At 43.0% G+C, this 18,605-nt stretch overlaps 1 protein-coding gene across 2 annotated transcripts; it reads right to left on the bottom strand.

Annotated features, from left to right (window-relative positions):
• Positions 1–541: 541 nt before the first annotated feature.
• LOC139378671 (ethanolamine kinase 1-like) lies at positions 542–16,979 on the bottom strand. Of its 2 annotated transcripts, XM_071121061.1 has the most exons (8): positions 16,678–16,964; positions 11,775–12,034; positions 10,929–11,069; positions 9,852–9,994; positions 6,266–6,349; positions 5,792–5,952; positions 4,498–4,571; positions 542–3,827 (listed from the first exon to the last, which is right to left on the bottom strand). In XM_071121061.1, exons 1-8 carry the CDS (start codon positions 16,822–16,824, stop codon positions 3,755–3,757), a joined length of 1,083 nt encoding a protein of 360 aa, XP_070977162.1. In that variant the 5' UTR covers positions 16,825–16,964; the 3' UTR covers positions 542–3,754. The 2 variants fall into 2 exon arrangements, with proteins under 2 accessions (XP_070977162.1, XP_070977163.1); XM_071121062.1 differs by lacking the exon at positions 10,929–11,069 and having other exon boundaries at positions 16,678–16,979.
• Between the last annotated feature and the right edge of the window lie 1,626 nt (positions 16,980–18,605).

Raw genomic sequence — 18,605 nt, 5'->3', positions numbered from 1 at the left:
GCCGCTCCAGAATCGCTCATAAGTGTTAAATTGGGCTGAGATCTGGTGACACACACACAACCCTTCTTTTAAAGTCAATGAGATCTCTTCTTCAAGCCACGGTAGCCAAAATAATAACTGGGCATTCTTAAACATGGGATGTTGATTGCTCATTTACCTCAGGAACCACACCTGTTTTCTATATACACTGTATTTTAACATTGTCTTATCAGTTAGCACACACTTATCCAGAGCAACTTACAGCAATGAGCACATCCATTTTTCATACTGATCCCCCGTGGGAATATAACCCACCACCCGAGTGCTGCAAGAGCCATGTTCTTCCAACTGAGTCACACTTTATATCCCTCATTTACTCGAGTGTTTTTATTTTTGGCAGTTACCTGTACAAATGCAACAGCGCTTGGCCTTTCATTTCATGTTTGGCGCCATCTCCTGGTAACCTTGTGGTAGATCTGTAATTAACAGGCAAATACTTCCAGCTTGGAGTAATCGAACAGACTAAATATTACCAGAGGTGCATATATAAAAAAGAAACAGGACCGGCTAATAGACTTTAATCTCCTTTCACAGCACTTGTGTACAGTATTCAAAAGTTAAGATTATTTCACAGTTAAACAAAAGACTACTTGATGTTAAGAGCAATGTTTAGAAAAAAAAAACTATGTACAGTCATTCACATTTGACAGTTCAAGCAGAGATATTACATTTGATTTTGAAATGTACATATACACATATGCTACAAACGCCAGAGAAGAAATAAGAGTAGAGCATTTATACAAACTTTAAAGAAGCAGACCAGTATTGAGTAAGCTGAAAGTATGTTCTTTTTTAGAAATGTTTTTTTTTTAGTGGTCTTGTGTTCATTTCAGAATGAAACTCAACAGGGAAACAGACTTGCGTTACGAAGTGTTCTTATGATTCCGTTAACATTATAGCGCACGTGTGTAAGCTACAGCTGTGCAATTTGACAGTATATTTCCGCACTATTTGTGCACCCTGTGTGGTTAAAAACATGGCAAGGTCTGCAGATAAGGACAACACAAATACGCAACCCTAACTTGAGTCAAGTGTAAAACAAACCTTTTCATAAATCCATGCACAGATGTCAGTAGAGAACTTTCACAAAAGCTGAGTAACTTAAAACGCACAACATCTCTCAAGTTAGGATCTGAACAACAATCGATTTCTGACCCGTCCTCCATTTCCCGGTGAGGGAACATACACCTACCATCTCAGACACTGCAGTCATAAACCCAGAAAACAGACATGTTGATTATCATTAAAACAAAGCCACATCAAAATAAAAAGGCATGCTCAAAACAAAAAGTGAACACAGAGTTAAGACAGGCATATACCGTAACGCCTGGCTGACTTCCCAGTTGGTGGTTCCTTCGCTATAGTCGACGGGGTTCACTTAACATGTAAGAGGGCTGCACAGGTCAGGAGCGTAGGGTATAGGGCGGCATCGGTCTATAGACTCGCAGCCGCTCCCTGAAAAGGTGCCTTGAAATGCGGTTCTCACAGGTGCTAGCAGCCCCATAGGACCACGGCTGCAAGTCTGCAGACTGATACCGTTGGCATGGAAGTGCTGAGTATGAATGGAAAATACAGTCTGTCTTCATTCGAAATAGCCCCCTATACACTGCACCACTGTTGACCAGCGCCCCATGTCAAAAAGTAGTGCACTATGTAGGGAATAGGGTGCTATTTCAGCAGCCTTATCAAGAGGTCTCTTCATCCCGGCGTCTGTGCAGTGACAGCACAGACCTGACCAACGTTGAATCTGTTTTAACACACTCCTAACATACTCCAAGACCTCCCAGTCAGAAAACAGATGATCACTTAAATAGGTATAAAACTGCACTTTAAAAAGTAAATATTGTACATTATCAATAGTATTATTTCTAAATGGAAAAATACAATGTGCAATTATGTACAAGCAAAAAAGACCAGCACTTTGGTATTGGTTGGTTTTTACCTATTAGATGGAACTTTTTGTCGTAAAGAACTTCTAGAGCCAAGCAGCGCATACATTATAAACAGATGAAGACATGAACTACTATACTGTTAGAATCTTTCAGTTAAAGATGCATCTTTCAAAGACACTCCCTACCAAAGCCATTGGTCCTCCAATCATAGGTCTTACCTCAGTTGTCTCACAGAGAGTTGCACTAAACCTTGTCAGACGACTCACCCTGAATTTAATTCCGCTGCTCTATCGATCCCTACATACATGGTCTGAAACTGCCATCCTAGAAGTTGTTTGTGTGACTTCAAAACGAGGGGCATTGTACAAAACAAATTCAACAGCGATTGGATGGTCTAACAGAATCTAACCAGAGTATCAAGGTTGATAATGTCATCCACGTAGGCCCGGATCTGGCCCGACTCTGGGACCAATCAGAACGCTCAGAATGTGTTCACATTCTAGAAATCATCAGGGAGGGAGGCAAATCCAGACTCATTGTGGAGAAGAAACTTCAGTTGGCCGGAGTGATGTGGATGGGTAGCCAGGCAACAATATACCAGCTTAAGCCTATACTCCTGGACTAAAAATCACTTCCAAAAGGTGACACCATTGAACATCAACTCTCCATTGAAAGTGCCTTTTAGTCCAGGATTAGGCTGAGTCTAGCCAAATACAACTGCCCCATGAGGTTAAATGATAAAACAGAAAGTGAATCTAAATGACTTATAATACAGTGAACATAACAGTCATGACTTGGGCTTGGAGGGTTTCCAGACCAGAAGGCCCCGAGTTTCTCCTGGTCAGAGTTTCACCAGGAAATGGTCAGGAAATATTCCTGGCCGTCATCATGACGACACATTTCCCATGAATCAAACTACAGCCTAGTTACGGTAAGGAAGTGGACGTTGTTTCAGTCAGGGGAACAGAATGTAAACAAGATGGATGCACTCCTGTTTGTTACCTAGGAGACAGTGCGTAAGTGAGTCTAACCATTTAACCAACAAATATATATATTGGTGACTATACCAAGTGCACCAACACATATTGGTAACTTACTATATAACCTACCATTAAACCAACAGCTATACCGGTGACTAAATAATCAGTGGACCAGCGAGCCCAGACAAGAGATGTATATATCCAATAGGAATGGCTCGGAGTGAGCCCACACACACTAATATTCCCAGTCAGTCAGCAGCACAACACAGGAGACAAGTTACAGAGTTGGTCCAGGTCTCCCCTGTTGTGAGTTACCCCTGTGGACGGGCACAGACTGGGGTGAGAGATGCTACTGGAATGTCACACTGAATTCACCATATTTTACGTGACACCGTTTTCATTTGGTTGTTCTTAAACAACAAAAAAAAGGCCATGATAGTGCTCTTTTGTCCCCTTTGCATATTTTGACATTTTGAAGGGCTGGGTCTTTATGAAGAAGTGCATGGTTCTAGGCTTCTATAGCGAGCTAGGTAGGGATCTGTCTGTAGCAGTGATGCTATGGAATTGGCCCTGTGGAGTGTCAATGGATGGTGAGTCATGGTTTCTAACAGCTAGGAGTTCTCAAAGGGTTCTATGAGTTATCATATAGTTCTATAAGCTCCCATAGGGTTCTAGGAGTTCTAATATAGTTCTACAAGTTCCCATAGGGTTCTATGAGTCTCTAGTGAGTGCCGAATTAAATCCACAGGAAGTGTGGACTAGGCTCTCTCCGGGTCTTCTTTCCCGACACCCCCTAGAGGGCACTCCATGGTGGACATGAGGACCAGATAGGGAGGAGGACTTTTATTCTGGAAAGTTCAGCGCTCCAACCTCTGGCTTCATCTTGAAATACTGGCTGAAGCGAAGGACTGCGTATCTGAAACGAGCGAGCCAATGTACATCAACGTTAGTAACACAATATCAAGTCAGTGACAATATACATAGCCCACCTGTAAACAGCCCATCTAGCTACCTACCTCATCCCTATACTGTATTTATTTATTTATCTTGCTCCTTTGCACCCCAGTATCTCTACTTGAACATTAATCTTCGGCACATCTACCATTCCAGTGTTTAATTGCTATATTGTAATTACTTCGCCACCATGGCCTATTTAAATAAAAGGTGAAATATATATGTTTTTTAAATATCATAAGAAAACAAGATGCTGCGTAAGGGCATAACATCAGAAGGTCATTCGTCGTGAAACAAAGCACTCAACATAACATTATTACAGAAACTATGAATATGTTATAACTGCTAGGGCTGTAATGTCATGTCTTTGAGAGCTTGGGACTATAACATTCCATCTGCATTTCGGACAAAGCCTTGTTCTGGTCAATGTTCTCTACCTATATAGTACTCTAAATACCCCAATGCAAGTTGAAATTAATACAACAGAAAAATTGCAGACACCATTCAAACCAATGAGGGTTCGGAACTACACAGCCAATTATCTCAAAAGCATATTTTTGCAGACAGAACCTTATAGTGCCAAGCTCTCAACTCGTCTCTGGATCAAAACCTACATTTCTGAAGCCACTTACCCCAGGAAGTCAAAATCAATGGTGGAGAACTCGGCCTGAATCAGAGCCCATAGGCCCCAGAAGAAATGAGATGCCTGGAGAGAGGGGGAAAAGAATGGGGGATAGTCATGTTATTGAATGTGGGTCAGTGATCATAGTCCTGACTAGAATGGAAATCTTTAACACCATTGTCACAGCAAACATGACAAAGCCCATAGTAACAACCAACAAAGGCGTTGTGGTAGCCTTGGTTTCCGCGGTAGACTTCTATCTACAGTAAACACACGTGTAGTTACCAAAGGAGGAGGTAGGGCCTCAGTCTCAGGTGGAGTTGGGATAGTACTGTTGACTGTGCAAAATCAGAATTCTAGGATCGTCCTGGAAATCTCTAAGGAGCATGCTATTGAGTCTCCCTACTTCAAAACCGGAACAGCAAGCTTCTTTTGCTGTTTGTTTAGCCTATGGATTTGCGGCCCTACCCCCATGTATAGCTAATGTATGGATAATACCCCCAGGGACTCTATTGTCCATAACAAGGCTTAACTCTTCTCATTCGTTTTCCACACGTTTGCAAGGTCACTTCTCTCTATGTGACATTGTAGAAAACGCTTTGGAACTTTCTTCAGCTAAGCTGTCGTGTAAAGTACACTGGTAAATTAGCAGTGCTGCACTTCCGTTGCACAGCAAACAGTCAATTAGAAATATTTACAAAGCCATTTATCCTGCTTCATGTCTCTCATTTGCAGGTCTACTATGTGTTTCTTTCAAAGTTCTCCTCTGCCTTTCAATTCCCAGGGGACATACCTTCTAGATGTGTCTATGTCTTCAGGGAAACAACAATCTCTGCTAGGTACCAGAGGAGACAGTTCAACACAATAGACTACACTGCCCTAACCATTGATTAAAGGCCCAACCAATTAACCTTGAGCGATTGGCCCGAACACACACATCCTTGTGCAATTGATTTGTGTTGGGTACATTGTGTCGTTTCTCTGAAAGAAGTGAGTGGAGAAGAGCGGAGGGGATGAAGAAAGAGGGAAGCTGAAGGGCAGAGCAGTGAACTGAGAACATCAAACAGACGGAGATGACTGGCATTGAAGATTTCCTTGTTGAAAAGCTTCAAAAAGAGCCTTTCAACTTTACCTAGGAATGTTACTGGCTGATTTCCCGGTGTCAAAGTCTCACTAAACATCAGTCTAATACTTCATCTTGTAAACAAAACTCTAATAAAAATGTGACAAATGTACGAAGGTACGCCAACTTAGTCTTGGGTGGAAACCACAAATCAACTACACAAAAAAAAAAGTGAACTCACCAGGGAGAAGCGGTTGACCTGTACGTAGAGCACCTCCACCTCTGTCTCAGTGACCTCTGACCCTTGACCTTTGTGTTCCTTATAGGCCTCCAAGTAGGAGCGCAGCCACTGCAGCTGCAAACTCCGCTCTGGGTAGTGGCTGTAGTCCACCTCATTCAGACCTACACAGGACACACACACGCACGCTAAGTAAAAGGTCAAACACACAAATGCTTAGTACAATGACCAAACAAGCTTAACACACTGACCATAATAATATAATAGTCATTTAGCAGATGGTTTTATCCAAAGCAGTCACGAGTGCACATTTTACGAGTGGCCCTTGGAATTGAACCCACTATCCTAGCATTGCAAGTGCCATGCTTTAGCAACTGAGCTACAGTGGACCACAACAGATACTGTACACGCAGCACTTAGTAAAATGACCAATGTGCATTCGCACTTGGCAACGTGACCCAAAACACACACACTCACCTGCAAATTCATTGAAGTGGTTCCCAATGTCATAGGCTTGGTAATTGTACCCAGCGTATTCGTAGTCAATGAACTTGACATTTTCTGAAAGGAGCAGAGAGGAAGGTTTGTTTAGTACAGGACAGAGACCCGTCACATTAGAAATGATAAAGCTGTGCATTATTAACCCATTATCATCCCTCTCTCTAGTCTAAGTGGTTCTGATGCCTCACTGACAGCCTACTGTAAATACTGTAGGCCTCTGGGGTTGAGGAGTAAGAGTTTGCATTTTGAAGGGAAGTGAAAATAACAAAGACAAGGAAGTTGATAAAAATGCAGACACATAGAAAGTGGGCAGACAGACAGACATATAGGCCTAATTGATGCAGACATGCAGTTCGCCTGGTCCAAAACAGGTAAATGTGCTTTAGCTGATTCCTCTGACAGGCGTGGTCATGACAGTGGTTGTCATGTTATATAACAGTCAGAGGAGTTAGCTAACAAAACAAAAAAATAACATTCAGAAGTAGGACCAGCTTCCACCCAGTTTGAATTTCAACGTGCTCTGGAAAAAGTTGAACTGATATTTTCAAAATAGAAATCAAAAAGAGATTGATTTTATGTTCTCCTTCTCGGTTTCACTTCCATTTTTTCTGCCCCTATATATATAAGAGTGGGGGAGATCACAATTCCAACGTAGGCTACAGGAACCAGTAATGTGATTGAAAAATGGATTGGATTATCCAATTCAGAAGACATAGTCAGTTATCAACTTTTTCCAGGAAATCTCCTGATTGGCTTCGCAAACAAATGAGCTCACAGATGCCATTCTACACAGAGGAATAATGCATCATTTTTACATGTTTAGTTGTTGTTGTTCGGTTAGTGTTGGAAATAAATACACAGAGGAATATGAAAAGGAGTCGAAATGCGTCATTTAAAAAAAGTTAAGAAATCTATATTACTTTCCACGGCAAGTTTATATTGGGCTAGATTGGTTCATATGCCGTTTTGGAACTTGCAGTGGAATTGGTTTGGTAAAAGGTCATGCGTTGAGGAAGTGATTGTGGTGGAAAGATGGAAAAAGACGCACCATGCAGAAGGAATGTGGTGTTGAGAGGTAAAGAGACGCAACACTGCCCTCTAGCGAAGAAACAGTGCCCGAGGTGATGTCAACATGCAAAGCCTTACCCCCAAAATCTAACTTGAAAGAGCTGTTTTAGCTCTCTCCCTGACAACAACAATACCCAGTCAAATGCTTTTGGGTCTTTATCATTTAATCATTTAATTTACTATGCAGGTCATATTCAAGAGTGCTTGTTGAAGCACCCTAAATTACAAATGTGTTTGTCACAGTACAGTTCCACATACAGTGTGTGTATGAGTGTTTTGGTGTGTGTTTCTGAGGTTGACTTAGTAAAGACACGTGAGATGGTTACCGGACGCCGGGCGGTCCTAGCAGGACACAACAGAACACCTCCAGTCAGTGGCTAGTAGCCCTGTACAGCAGACGAAAAGGTTTGGGCAAACTCACATCCATCACACACACACAGACACAGACACACTCTCTCGCATTCACACACACAACCACGGTCACACAAACTGCAGAAACTGCCACTTCTCTCCTCTCCTTTGGTCTCTCACACTTCCCCCTTTTCGGAACAGGCCCCTTCAAAGTTACACTCTGATTGGTCCACATGGGACCTAATGGCACGACACCTCCCTGCTCCTATGTAAATGAGATAATTGAGTGGCTTCCTGTGGTAAACTAAGCAGCACAGGTTTGAGTCTCAGGGACTTGGGGCAGAATTTGACTACTTCTCTCCCTTCATCACCCGACTTGACTGAGAGCAGAAAGATAAACAGAGGGATGAGGCCTTGGGGGGAAGAAGAAAAAAAAGGGAGGACACTGTTTTTCAGATTAATGAGACAAACAACCCTGCTCTCTTATTGGGTGAACTGAAACGACTCTTGTAAACATCTTAAATCAGTTTAAAGTTTCCCTAATCTTTCAATTTAGTCAGTTTCAGAGGGTAAATTGCTTTGTTATTGTTGGAAGGAAGAGGCTTCCCTCTGCTCTCACAGAGAGACCGTACTAAAATACTCGCTGAGAGACTGTGGTTGAAAAAGCTATGTGTGCTCTGCCTACACTTTAACTGTAGTTAGTTATGTTATCAGCGATTATTTTTTGTTATTGCCAAAGCTTGAGGTTTCCCTCTCCTCCCTCTCATAAAACAGAAAAGAGCTACCCTGTCACCAAGTAAGCCAGCTGTGGTCTAGTACTGGGTTGGATAACAGTATGGTAAACAGCTAGCACTGGGTTGGATAACAGTATGGTAAACAGCTAGCACTGGGTTGGATAACAGTATGGTAAACAGCTAGCACTGGGTTGGATAACAGTATGGTAAACAGCTAGCACTGGGTTGGTTAACAGTATGGTAAAGAGCTAGCACTGGGTTGGATAACAGTATGGTAAAGAGCTAGCACTACAAGGGCCGTCAGTCACGGAGTGAAAGTACCAAGAGCAAATGGTGCACTGAGCGAGCTAACACAGAGCTGTCAGTCACTGTCTGAGTGAAATGAGTGAGATATGCCCTACTGCTGCTCTGAGCTGAGGCGTAGAACAGTGGTGTGTTCTGAACTGGGTACGTCAACCCTCCCTCTGGCTGGCCAGCCGCTCCCTCCTGTCACTCTTAAGAGAGAAAAGCTGGACACGAGCTGTGAGATCATCCCGCCCCCTCACCGAACAGATCAGCGAAGGGGTAGACAGCGCTCTCCCCCATTCCCATGTTTTCTCAGGTAAAAACCAGCTGAATCCCTCTCCCCCACCTTAGCCTCAGGTAAGAATGCTCTCCTCCACCACCCTCCGGTAAAAGCACCCCGCCACTCCCTCTGCAACCATTGGCCACCTGGCGGGTACAGTCTGGTCTGAGACCATTTCTACTTGCATCCTCTTTGTACACGGGCGGCCGTTAGTACCGAAGGCATTCACAACACAAACAAAACAGCATTCCCAAAGAACCACAAATAAAAACATGTATTGATAAAAATGTAAATGGGCTACGGAGCTCCCACCCTTCCCACCCTTAGCTAGCATGACCATGATGGGCAAAGCCTGTTGGCTCTGATGGTAGTTGGCTACACAAGATGCACTAAAGCCAGGGCCCTGTTCAGTTGAGCAAAACAGGAGAAAACACTTTGAAACAAACCAAAATAAGGCAATTTAACAAGTTTGGATACTTCATACCTCCTCTGTTTCAGAATGTTCTCTCAAAATGTTTACCTACTGAACACTATGGTCAGTCCTTCCTGTGGTTTGTGGCTTGTGACTGGGAGAATGCCGTGCAGAGCAGGAGTGCAGTGCCTCAAATCTATTTTAACTCCAGAACTAAACTGAAATTCAATTTCTCCTCATTTGTCTTCAATGTGGAAAATCAGAATTGGAATGTCAGTCGACTTCCTGAATCAACTGAATTTAAAAATGGAATTGACCCCAAACTCTGGTGCAGTATATGAAATCAGGCCTACCTGTGACTGGGTAGTGGTGGACAGTGCAATAGTGGCTAGGTGCAGTGCAGTATGTTTGGGCATGCAGGGTGAAACTCACCTCCTAGCTGATTATAGATTATGTTCTTACACAGCAGGTCATTGTGGCAGAGGACTACAGGAGAGCCCAGCACAGACAGACTCTGCTGCATCCACACCATCTCTTCCCTCAGTCGCCTTCGACTAGGCACCTCACTGTTTAACCTGGGGATGGAGGGAGAGGGTGGAGGTAGAAAGGAAAGAGAGCGAAAGAGGCAGAGAGACAGGGGGGGGAGAGAAAGAGAGATTACCAAAGTACACAGGGAAAGAAGTAGAGGTGTTGCGCAATATCAGAGGTACCGTATTATTGTTCCATATCGAACCAATAAAAGAAGAGGGTTGGAATCTGCTAGAAAACTGACATCAGTCAAGAGTAAACTCATCAACATGTAATCTCAGATCAATAAACTATGACTGCATAGAGGAGTCTTGTAAAAGGCTTGAAACTCCAAGAATAGTTAATTAATCTCCAATCCACATGACTTTATTAAAACGGTCAACATCCCAAACTAAAACTGTACAGTATTTTTTATTTAACTAGGCAACGGTACATATTCTTCCTGAAGAGTGGGTGTGGTTTGATTGACAGGGGGGCTCGTACTCTTCAGGTAAACACACCTGGTGAAGCAATGTGAGGAATGGAAGACACTCACTGTGCAATCGCTCAGGCATGCCAGAGGTCAAAGGACAAGCATCTCTCGTATAACTCTAGTGTTCCATTCAAGAGCTTCCTGGTGGAAAGTTCCAAACTAGAGCCCCAGGGAGTTTCCTCATCACTATGTAAACAGACCTTACCTAGAAAAACTCCTGGCCACGTTAATGAGTCATAAAATAGGAAATAGGTGGAGGCAAAATATTCAAGCATCAATAATAACAGTTTTATACCCTTAAAAAGGTATTGATGAGAAACCTCCAGATTTCAGGTGTCCCGACAAAGATAACGCAGTCCTCCTATCTAGACCTCAACTATGTCCCAATAGCTCAACTAGCATACTATTCAGTGTGCATGGCATGAATACGCCAACACAGCCCTTCATACTCTGTACCATGCAGGTCTGGATATTGGGACCCAGTTCATTTCCTTATCTACACCACTCACCTCATGTTCATCTCTGGGTCTTGGAAGAACTTGGGCACCAGGGCGAAGTACTTGCCCATTGTCAGCCACAGGTCTGACTGGGGCACCCATCCGTTGTGAGCATGGATGGCATGGTACTTAGCCAGCTGCCTCGCGATGAGCCTGTAGGGTGGTGGAAGCCATGTGAGTCGGCGATAGGGGGTTTTGAGAAGAGGGACCAATTCTTGAGGCCAAGACCGTAAAACTCTTACTTCAGTACTAGCCTATACACTAGAGGCCATATTTGTAAAGAATCCCAGAATTTAATGAAAGTCGGGTCAAATGGAGAAACCCAAGACTGCCAACTCACTAAGCTTAAGGTGAGTTCACACCTACGGGTGAGGCTATATTTGTCTATGTACTTCGGTGTACCCGATATTGGACACTTGTGAACTGAATGCATAGCCCTGGAGCGGTTGGGCTTTAGCTAAAGAATGGTTCTGTAACCAGAGCCAGGATGAGCTTTCAATCACACTCCTGACCTGTAGCTATCTATCTATGGCCCATGTTTCCACTGTTAGTGATGTTCCTCAAGGGAACAAGTCACATTACCTTACCATGCGGACTCACCCATATATTAGGTTCACAGAAGCACCACACCTTACATGACAATGCCGAAGATTATGGAACGTGTAAAGTGCAGGTGTACTGTGGTTTCACCTGAACATGAATTCAAAAGGTACGTAGAGCACTGCCTGTTTTATGTGGGAGTAGTTATTCTACGATTAGGGCCCGGTAGGATAGCTCAGAGTTTCTACTCTTTTCTATCCAAACCTAAGGGGGGGGTGGGGGGTTGTACTCAGCGCGGTGGGCTATCTGTCGCTGTACCTGGATGTGGGCAGGCTGCGGATGTGTTCGGGTTCCAGCGCCTGGCCCTGTAGGAACTCATAGCAGAGGCCGTTGTTGAAGGTACAGTAGAGACGAGGGGCGCAGCGGTGTGCGTGGAGCGTCCGGAAACTCTTCACCTCGTTCTCCCGGTCCACAAACAGCTCTGTCTTGTTGCCATAGATACGCACCAGGACCACATCCTGCATGACCCCGCCCACGTAGCAGCCCAGCAACTTATTGGTGATTCCATCTGTGAAGAACTGAGAGAAAAAGATGATCGAAAGACAAATTATTGCAATCGGGCATCATCGCATCCAATGCCTCAGTATAAAATACATATATTTAGGACAATTGACTCAGTTATTCATAGGCTTATGTCAAGTCATGCAGGATTTCATAACAGGGATGGCTATAGACCCCTTTTATATAGCTGATTTACTATAGGTATCCTATACTACAAGTACAGTAGACTTCCTGTCAGGTAGGCTACAGCTTTATCATATTTCGATTAATACTACGGACGAGGACATTTCTAAATACGAATATGTCTGCAAGCGCGGCCCTCTACCATTCACACACAGTATCCTGCCACCTACTGCAGTATCATCTTCATCCTGGGACTGAATTCTATGGTTCCTTTTATAGGTTGTCAATTGATTTTGGATCCGATGGAAAAACAAAAGGACCCCAGAATGCATTGACGGAAGAGAGGAATTGTCTGGGTGGGTTTAAACCCAATGGTTGTTTTCATCCCCGATGAACACTGGAACATTTCTGTGGGGGGGGGGGGGGGGGGTCAGGCATTCCACCCCTGATCGTATACACCATCAGGGATTGACCATGAGCTTAATGGCATGTCCGGAATTTTATTTTGCAGGAGGAAGCCATGGCTGGCATGTGCTGAGTCCTTGCTTTGTGAATGAAAAGAGGCAGGGTGATTGTGTGTGTGTATGATTGTCTACCCTGCCCACAACACCCCCCCCCACCCCCCCACAGCTGTGTTTACATAGAGAAACCACACCCCCATTCTGTGTTCATCAAGACAACCACCCAGTTATGTTTTTATTTAGGAGGTGGAAACTGAAATTGCCCCAATCGTGAGGCTCTTGTATGGTAACTAGTCTGACGATACCGCTAGTTTCACGATCAGCATGCATGACAGACTTGTTCTACTTGTTTACATAAGCTAGGTGGTGTAAACCTGTGTGGTGGGTTAGTAAAAGTTTGCCAAGAGCAAACCACATGACTAGTGGGTGATAAGACCAGTTAATGGAAAACTATGTCCTGATGCAAATTAACCAACTAGGCTGTTTCCTTTCTCTAAAGTGTGTTCACCATTTAGACAAGTCCAACTTTAAATCACAGAGCCCAGGAGAAACTCAGATTGGATTAAGTAGTTTTTTCCTCTCATTAATCTACACACAATACCCCATAATAACAAAGCAAAAACATGTTTACACCATTTTTTGCAAATGTATTATAAAAATTTAAAAAATCTCACATTTACATAAGTATTCAGACCCTTTACTCAGTACCTTGTTGAAGCACCTTTGGTAGCGATGATATCCTCGAGTCTTCTTGGGTATGACGTTACAAGCTTGACACACCTGTATTTGAGTTTCTCCCATTCTTCTCTGCAGATCATCTCAAGCTCTGTCAGGTTGGATGGGGAGTGTTGCTTCACAGTTATTTTCAGGTCTCTCCAGAGATGTTCGATCTGGTTCAAGTCCGGGCTCTGGCTGGGCCACTTAATTATGGACATTCAGAGACTTGTCCCGATCGGGCTATTCTAACTAGTCTCACAGTCCCTGCTGCTGAAAAACATCCCCACAGCATGATGCTGCCACAGTATAATGCTGCAACCACCATATTTCGCTGTAGGGATGCTGCCAGGTTTCTTCCAGACGAGACACTTGGCATTCAGGCCAAAGAGTTCAATCTTGGTTTCATCAGACCAGATAATCTTGTTTCTCATGGTCTGAGAGTCCTTTAGCGGGCTGTCATGTGCCTTTTACTGAGGAATGGCTTCCGTCTGGCCACTCTACCATAAAGGCCTGATTGGTGGAGTGCTGCAGAGATGGTTGTCCGGTCCCAGAAGGACAACCATCCTTGGAAGAACCATCTCTGTGGAGATGGAACTCTGCAGCTCTGTCAGAGTGACCGTCGGGTTCTTGGTCACCTCCCTGACCTAGGTCCTTCTACCCCGATTGCTCAGTTTGGCCGGCAGCCAGCTCTAGGAAGAGTCTTGGTGGTTCCAAACTTCTCCCATTTAAGAATGATGAGGCCACTGTGTTCTTGGGACCTTCAATGCTGTGGAAATGCTTTGGTACCCTCCCCCAGAGCTGTCCCTCGACACAATCCTGTCTCGGAGCTCTACGGACAATTCCTTTAACCACATGGATTGGTTTTTGCTCCGACATGCACTGTCAACTGTGGGGATGTTATATAGACAGACGTGTGCCTTTCCAAATCATGTCGAATCAATTGAATTTCCCACAGGTGGACTCCAATCAAGTTGGAGAATCATCTCAAGAAAGATCAATGGAAACAGGATGTACCGGAGCTCAATTTTGAGTCTCATAGCAACGGGTTGAATACTTATGTAAATCGGGTATTTTTTAATATATTTTTTTATAAATTAGCACAAATTTCTAAAAACCTGTTTTCGCTTTGTCATTGTGGGTTATTGTGTGTAAAACACATTTTATACATTTTGGAATTCGGCTGTAACGTAACAATGTGGAAAAGGGGAAGGGGTCTGAATACTTTCCGAATGCACCATGTGAAAATTGTGCATTTCTACATTTTGTAGTAAAAAAAAATAGTTATATAGGAAGATGTGTTCCCAATGAGGTCAACCAATTAGTAGACAATGCCTACTCATAATTGGTGATGGGATGGTGTTGGAGATGATGAATATGAAGTGGAAAAATTGACATTTTCCTTTCAATCGCTCCACCCTTTCCTAGTTGCTAAAAATCAAATCATTCACTTAATGTGACAAAACAAGCACGTATAGTGTCGAGTCATTGTACCATCTAAACCGCTGTGAAATATATTATCCATTACCAAAATGTATTTGGTATTTTCAGCTGTTTGAAGCTGGTGTACAAAACTGAAAGTAAAATAATCACAAACAAAACTTATCAGGAAGCCTGGAAAAAAATGCACTTTCAATGGTAATAACAGATCCAAAGAACTCACATTTCTATGTGAATTTAGTCAGGTTGCCCAAAAAGTGACATATCGCTGCTTTAAGAGAGTGACTTTAGGTTGTCATTACATTATTGGTTTAAGTCTGTACACTATTGATAAAAACATTTGCCCACTTTATAATGTAATAATCAATGCATAATGAGCCAAAACTATTACTTTGTGTTAAGCATATTTATTAAATGATCAGCATTTATTACATTATAAATGTAAAAGTTATACAATTATTAGGAGCCCATTACTTTATTGGCAGTTATTACATTATCAGTTGCTACAGGGTTTAAAAATTTACATTTTTGAAGTATCGATGCATCAAAGTATCAAAGGAGTCAGAGGTTAATAAAAAAAATCTAACTTACCTCATTCATAGATATTGATAGGTGAAGTTTTGCTGCAATATGCAACTTTTTGGGCGACCTACACAGAATGTGCGTTATAGATCTATCAGTCTTATTGAAAGCAAGTCTAAGAAGCGGTAGCTATGTTCTGTGTGCGCTATTTCTATGCTTCCGTTTTTTCCCTTTGTACACCAATATATTTCAAATCGGTTCAGATGGTTCAATGACTCTACGTGCTTGTTTTGTCAACAACCAGGCAATGGCAGAGCGATTTCTGCATAGTGCATATTCAAGAGCCCCAACTCTTACTCTAAACAATAACACGCATAGTTCACTGCGGTACTGTTTTGGAAAGATGAGGAACGTATCTTTCATATCAGCAAGTACTGAATATAGATAAATTACGACACCTTTATAGGGTTAATGTACCCACACGGTCATATCTCCATGTTACAGCGCTTGTTTACGGAAGACAGACAGAAGACGTCGCCACCTGTGCTAATTAGTCATCTAGCGTGCACCGAATACCAGTGTGTAAGCTAACAGGAGAAGTGTAGTTCATCACCTGGAGGCAAGCATTGAATGGACTTGTGCAAAACTGCTACAGCAAGTAGCAATCGTTTTTATTTTAACGTTTATATCTCGCTGACAAAGACAATGGGTATATCACCATGTTTCGAAAACCGTTTTGAAAGCGATGGTTGACGTTTTTAAACGTTAAAACACAGCGTCGGAATTGTAGTTTACACGGGCGCCAAATGTGGGCGAATGTAATGTGGCTGAAGGGTTTTCGAGATCTAGTCTGCGCTCAGCTCCTTGTTGGAGTTGAGTTAACGTTACTTGGCAACCAGTCCCACTACTCATTATCATAGATTCCTGGAAGTTGTCTTGAACTGACACTTAATCTTACAAAGACATAAGAAGATTGGCACCAGATCAAATGCATAGCTAGCTATTTGTCAACTACTAAACCTGGCCAATTGTGTTTTGTGCCTGATGACGCATATAATAGCCTTGAATTTGATAGATGCTTTGTTGCAATCTCTTGATGTGATACAGGACGCACAGTGAGTTACTTACTGATCTTACTAGATCATGCAAACTACGTCAAGCAAGAGGCCTATGAATTCCACTGCCTCTTTTCATCCGTCAATCGGCTGGCTTGAATGCTACACTGTTGCTAGCTAGCAAGTTGACGCAGCTTCTATTTAAAAAGGCGCAACACTCCAGTTTCAGAATTATGTAATAGCTGCCTGGTAAGCAGTATGCGACAGATGACGACTGACTAGTCTCTTACGGTCATCGTAGAAAAATATTATTAGTTAATACGTCGAATGTGACAAATGTAATACCTTCATTTTGACCTCGGATGGTTTCCAGAACGGTCTCAGTTCCTTGATCAGTCTCAATGCACCAGATCTGTAATCGTTCTCGTCTAATGTGACATCTATTTTGGGTACAGCGGGCGCCTCGTCGGGTACATGAATGTAGTTGGCCATAATGAAAGGTTCCGATTAAATTGACAATAAGTTCACTGTAGGCGGCTGCAAATGCGTTTGTATGAACAATTGCTTGGCTGCGGAGGTTAAAAGTCTACTCGCTTCTAGTGCGGCAACGCCTCTCAGAAAATCCAACCCATAAAAATAACTGATTTGCAGTGCATGCTGGGGAATTCGTGACTCACCAATCGCCATCAACCTTATGATAGTCTAAAAGGTCAGCCATTTTGGTAAGGGAGTTAGTCAACCATGGTTCGCCACTGCTGTGATAATATTTTTATTTTACCTTTATTTTATTGTGTAATACAATGAATTTGAACCTTATCTGCACTGTATGTTTGTTAGAGGAATGCCAGCCAGTTTTAGAGGCATAATTCAATTTTATTTATTTTTCACCTTTATTCAACCAGTTAGGCCAGTTGAGAACAAGTTCTCATTTACAACTGCGACCTGACCAAGATAAAGCAAAGCAGTGCGACAAAAGCAAACAACACAGAGTTACACATAATCAAACGCACAGTCAATAACACAATAGAAAAATGTATGTACAGTGTGTGCAAATGTAGAAGAGTAGGGAGGTAGGCAATAAATAGGCCATAGTGAATAAATAATTACAATTTAGCATTAACACTGGAGTGATGGATGTGCAGATGATGATGTGCAAGTAGAGATACTGGGGTGCAAAAGAGCAAGAGGGTAAGTAATAATATGGGGGTGAGGTAGTTGGGTGTGCTATTTACAGATTGGCTGTGTACAGGTACAGTGATCGTTAAGCTGCTCTGACAGCTGATGCTTAAAGTTAGAGAGGGAGATATAAGACTCCAGCTTCAGTGATTTTTGCAATTAGTTCCAGTCATTGGCAGCAGAGAACTGGGAGGAAAGGCAGCCAAATGAATTATTGGCTTTTGGGATGACCAGTGAAACATACCTGCTGGAGGGCATGCTATGGGTGGGTGTTGCTATGGTGACCAGTGAGCTGAGATAAGGTGGGGCATTACCTAGCATAGACTTATAGATGACCTGGAGCCAGTGGGTTTGGTCACAAATATGTAGTGAGGGCCAGCCAACGAGAGCATACAGGTTGCAGTGGTGGGTGTATATGGGGCTTTAGTGACAAAACTGATGGCACTGTGATAGACTGCATCCAATTTGCTGAGTAGCATGTTGGAGGCTATTTTGTAAATTACATCACCGAAGTCGAGGATTGGTAGGATAGTCAGTTTTGCGAGGGTATGTTTGGCAGCATGAGTGAAGGAGGCTTTGTTGCGAAATCGGAAGCCGATTCTAGATTACATTTTGGATTGGAGATGCTTAATGTGAGTCTGGAAGCAGAGTTTACAGTCTAGCTAGACACCTAGGTATTTGTAGTTGTCCACATATTCTAAGTCAGAACTGTGCAGAGTAGCGATGCTACTCAGGCGGGAGGGTGTGGGCAGCAATCGGTTGAAGAGCATGCACTTAGTTTTACTTGCATTTAAAAGCAGTTGGAGGCCTCGGAAGGAGTGTTGTATGGCATTGAAGGTCGTTTGGAGGTTTGTTAGCACAGTCTCCAATGAAGGGCCAGATGTATACAGAATTGTGTCGCCTGCGTAGAGGTGGATCAGAGAATCACCAGCAGCAAGAGCGACACCATTGATGTATACAGAGAAAAGAGTCAGCCCAATAATTGAACCTTGTGGCACCCCCATAGAGACTGCCAGAGGTCCGGACAACAGGCCCTCCGATTTGACACACTGAACTCTATCTGAGATGTAGTAGGTGAACCAGGTGAGGCAGTCATT

This window comes from Oncorhynchus clarkii, chromosome 21, assembly GCF_045791955.1.
Source record: "Oncorhynchus clarkii lewisi isolate Uvic-CL-2024 chromosome 21, UVic_Ocla_1.0, whole genome shotgun sequence".
NCBI classification, from domain to species: domain Eukaryota; kingdom Metazoa; phylum Chordata; class Actinopteri; order Salmoniformes; family Salmonidae; genus Oncorhynchus; species Oncorhynchus clarkii.
Note: the sequence above shows the minus strand (reverse complement) of the source record. Positions and strands in the feature narration are given on the sequence as shown.

Coding starts and splice junctions, on each gene's coding strand:
- LOC139378671 (XM_071121061.1), bottom strand. CDS start 16,824: ATGGCCAACTACATTCATGTACCCGACGAGGCGCCCGCTGTACCCAAA. Junction 6,350..9,851: donor AATCTATAATCAGCTAGGAG/GTGAGTTTCACC, acceptor TGCTCCTTTCAG/AAAATGTCAAGTTCATTGAC. Junction 4,572..5,791: donor AGGTCAACCGCTTCTCCCTG/GTGAGTTCACTT, acceptor CCCTCTCTCCAG/GCATCTCATTTCTTCTGGGG.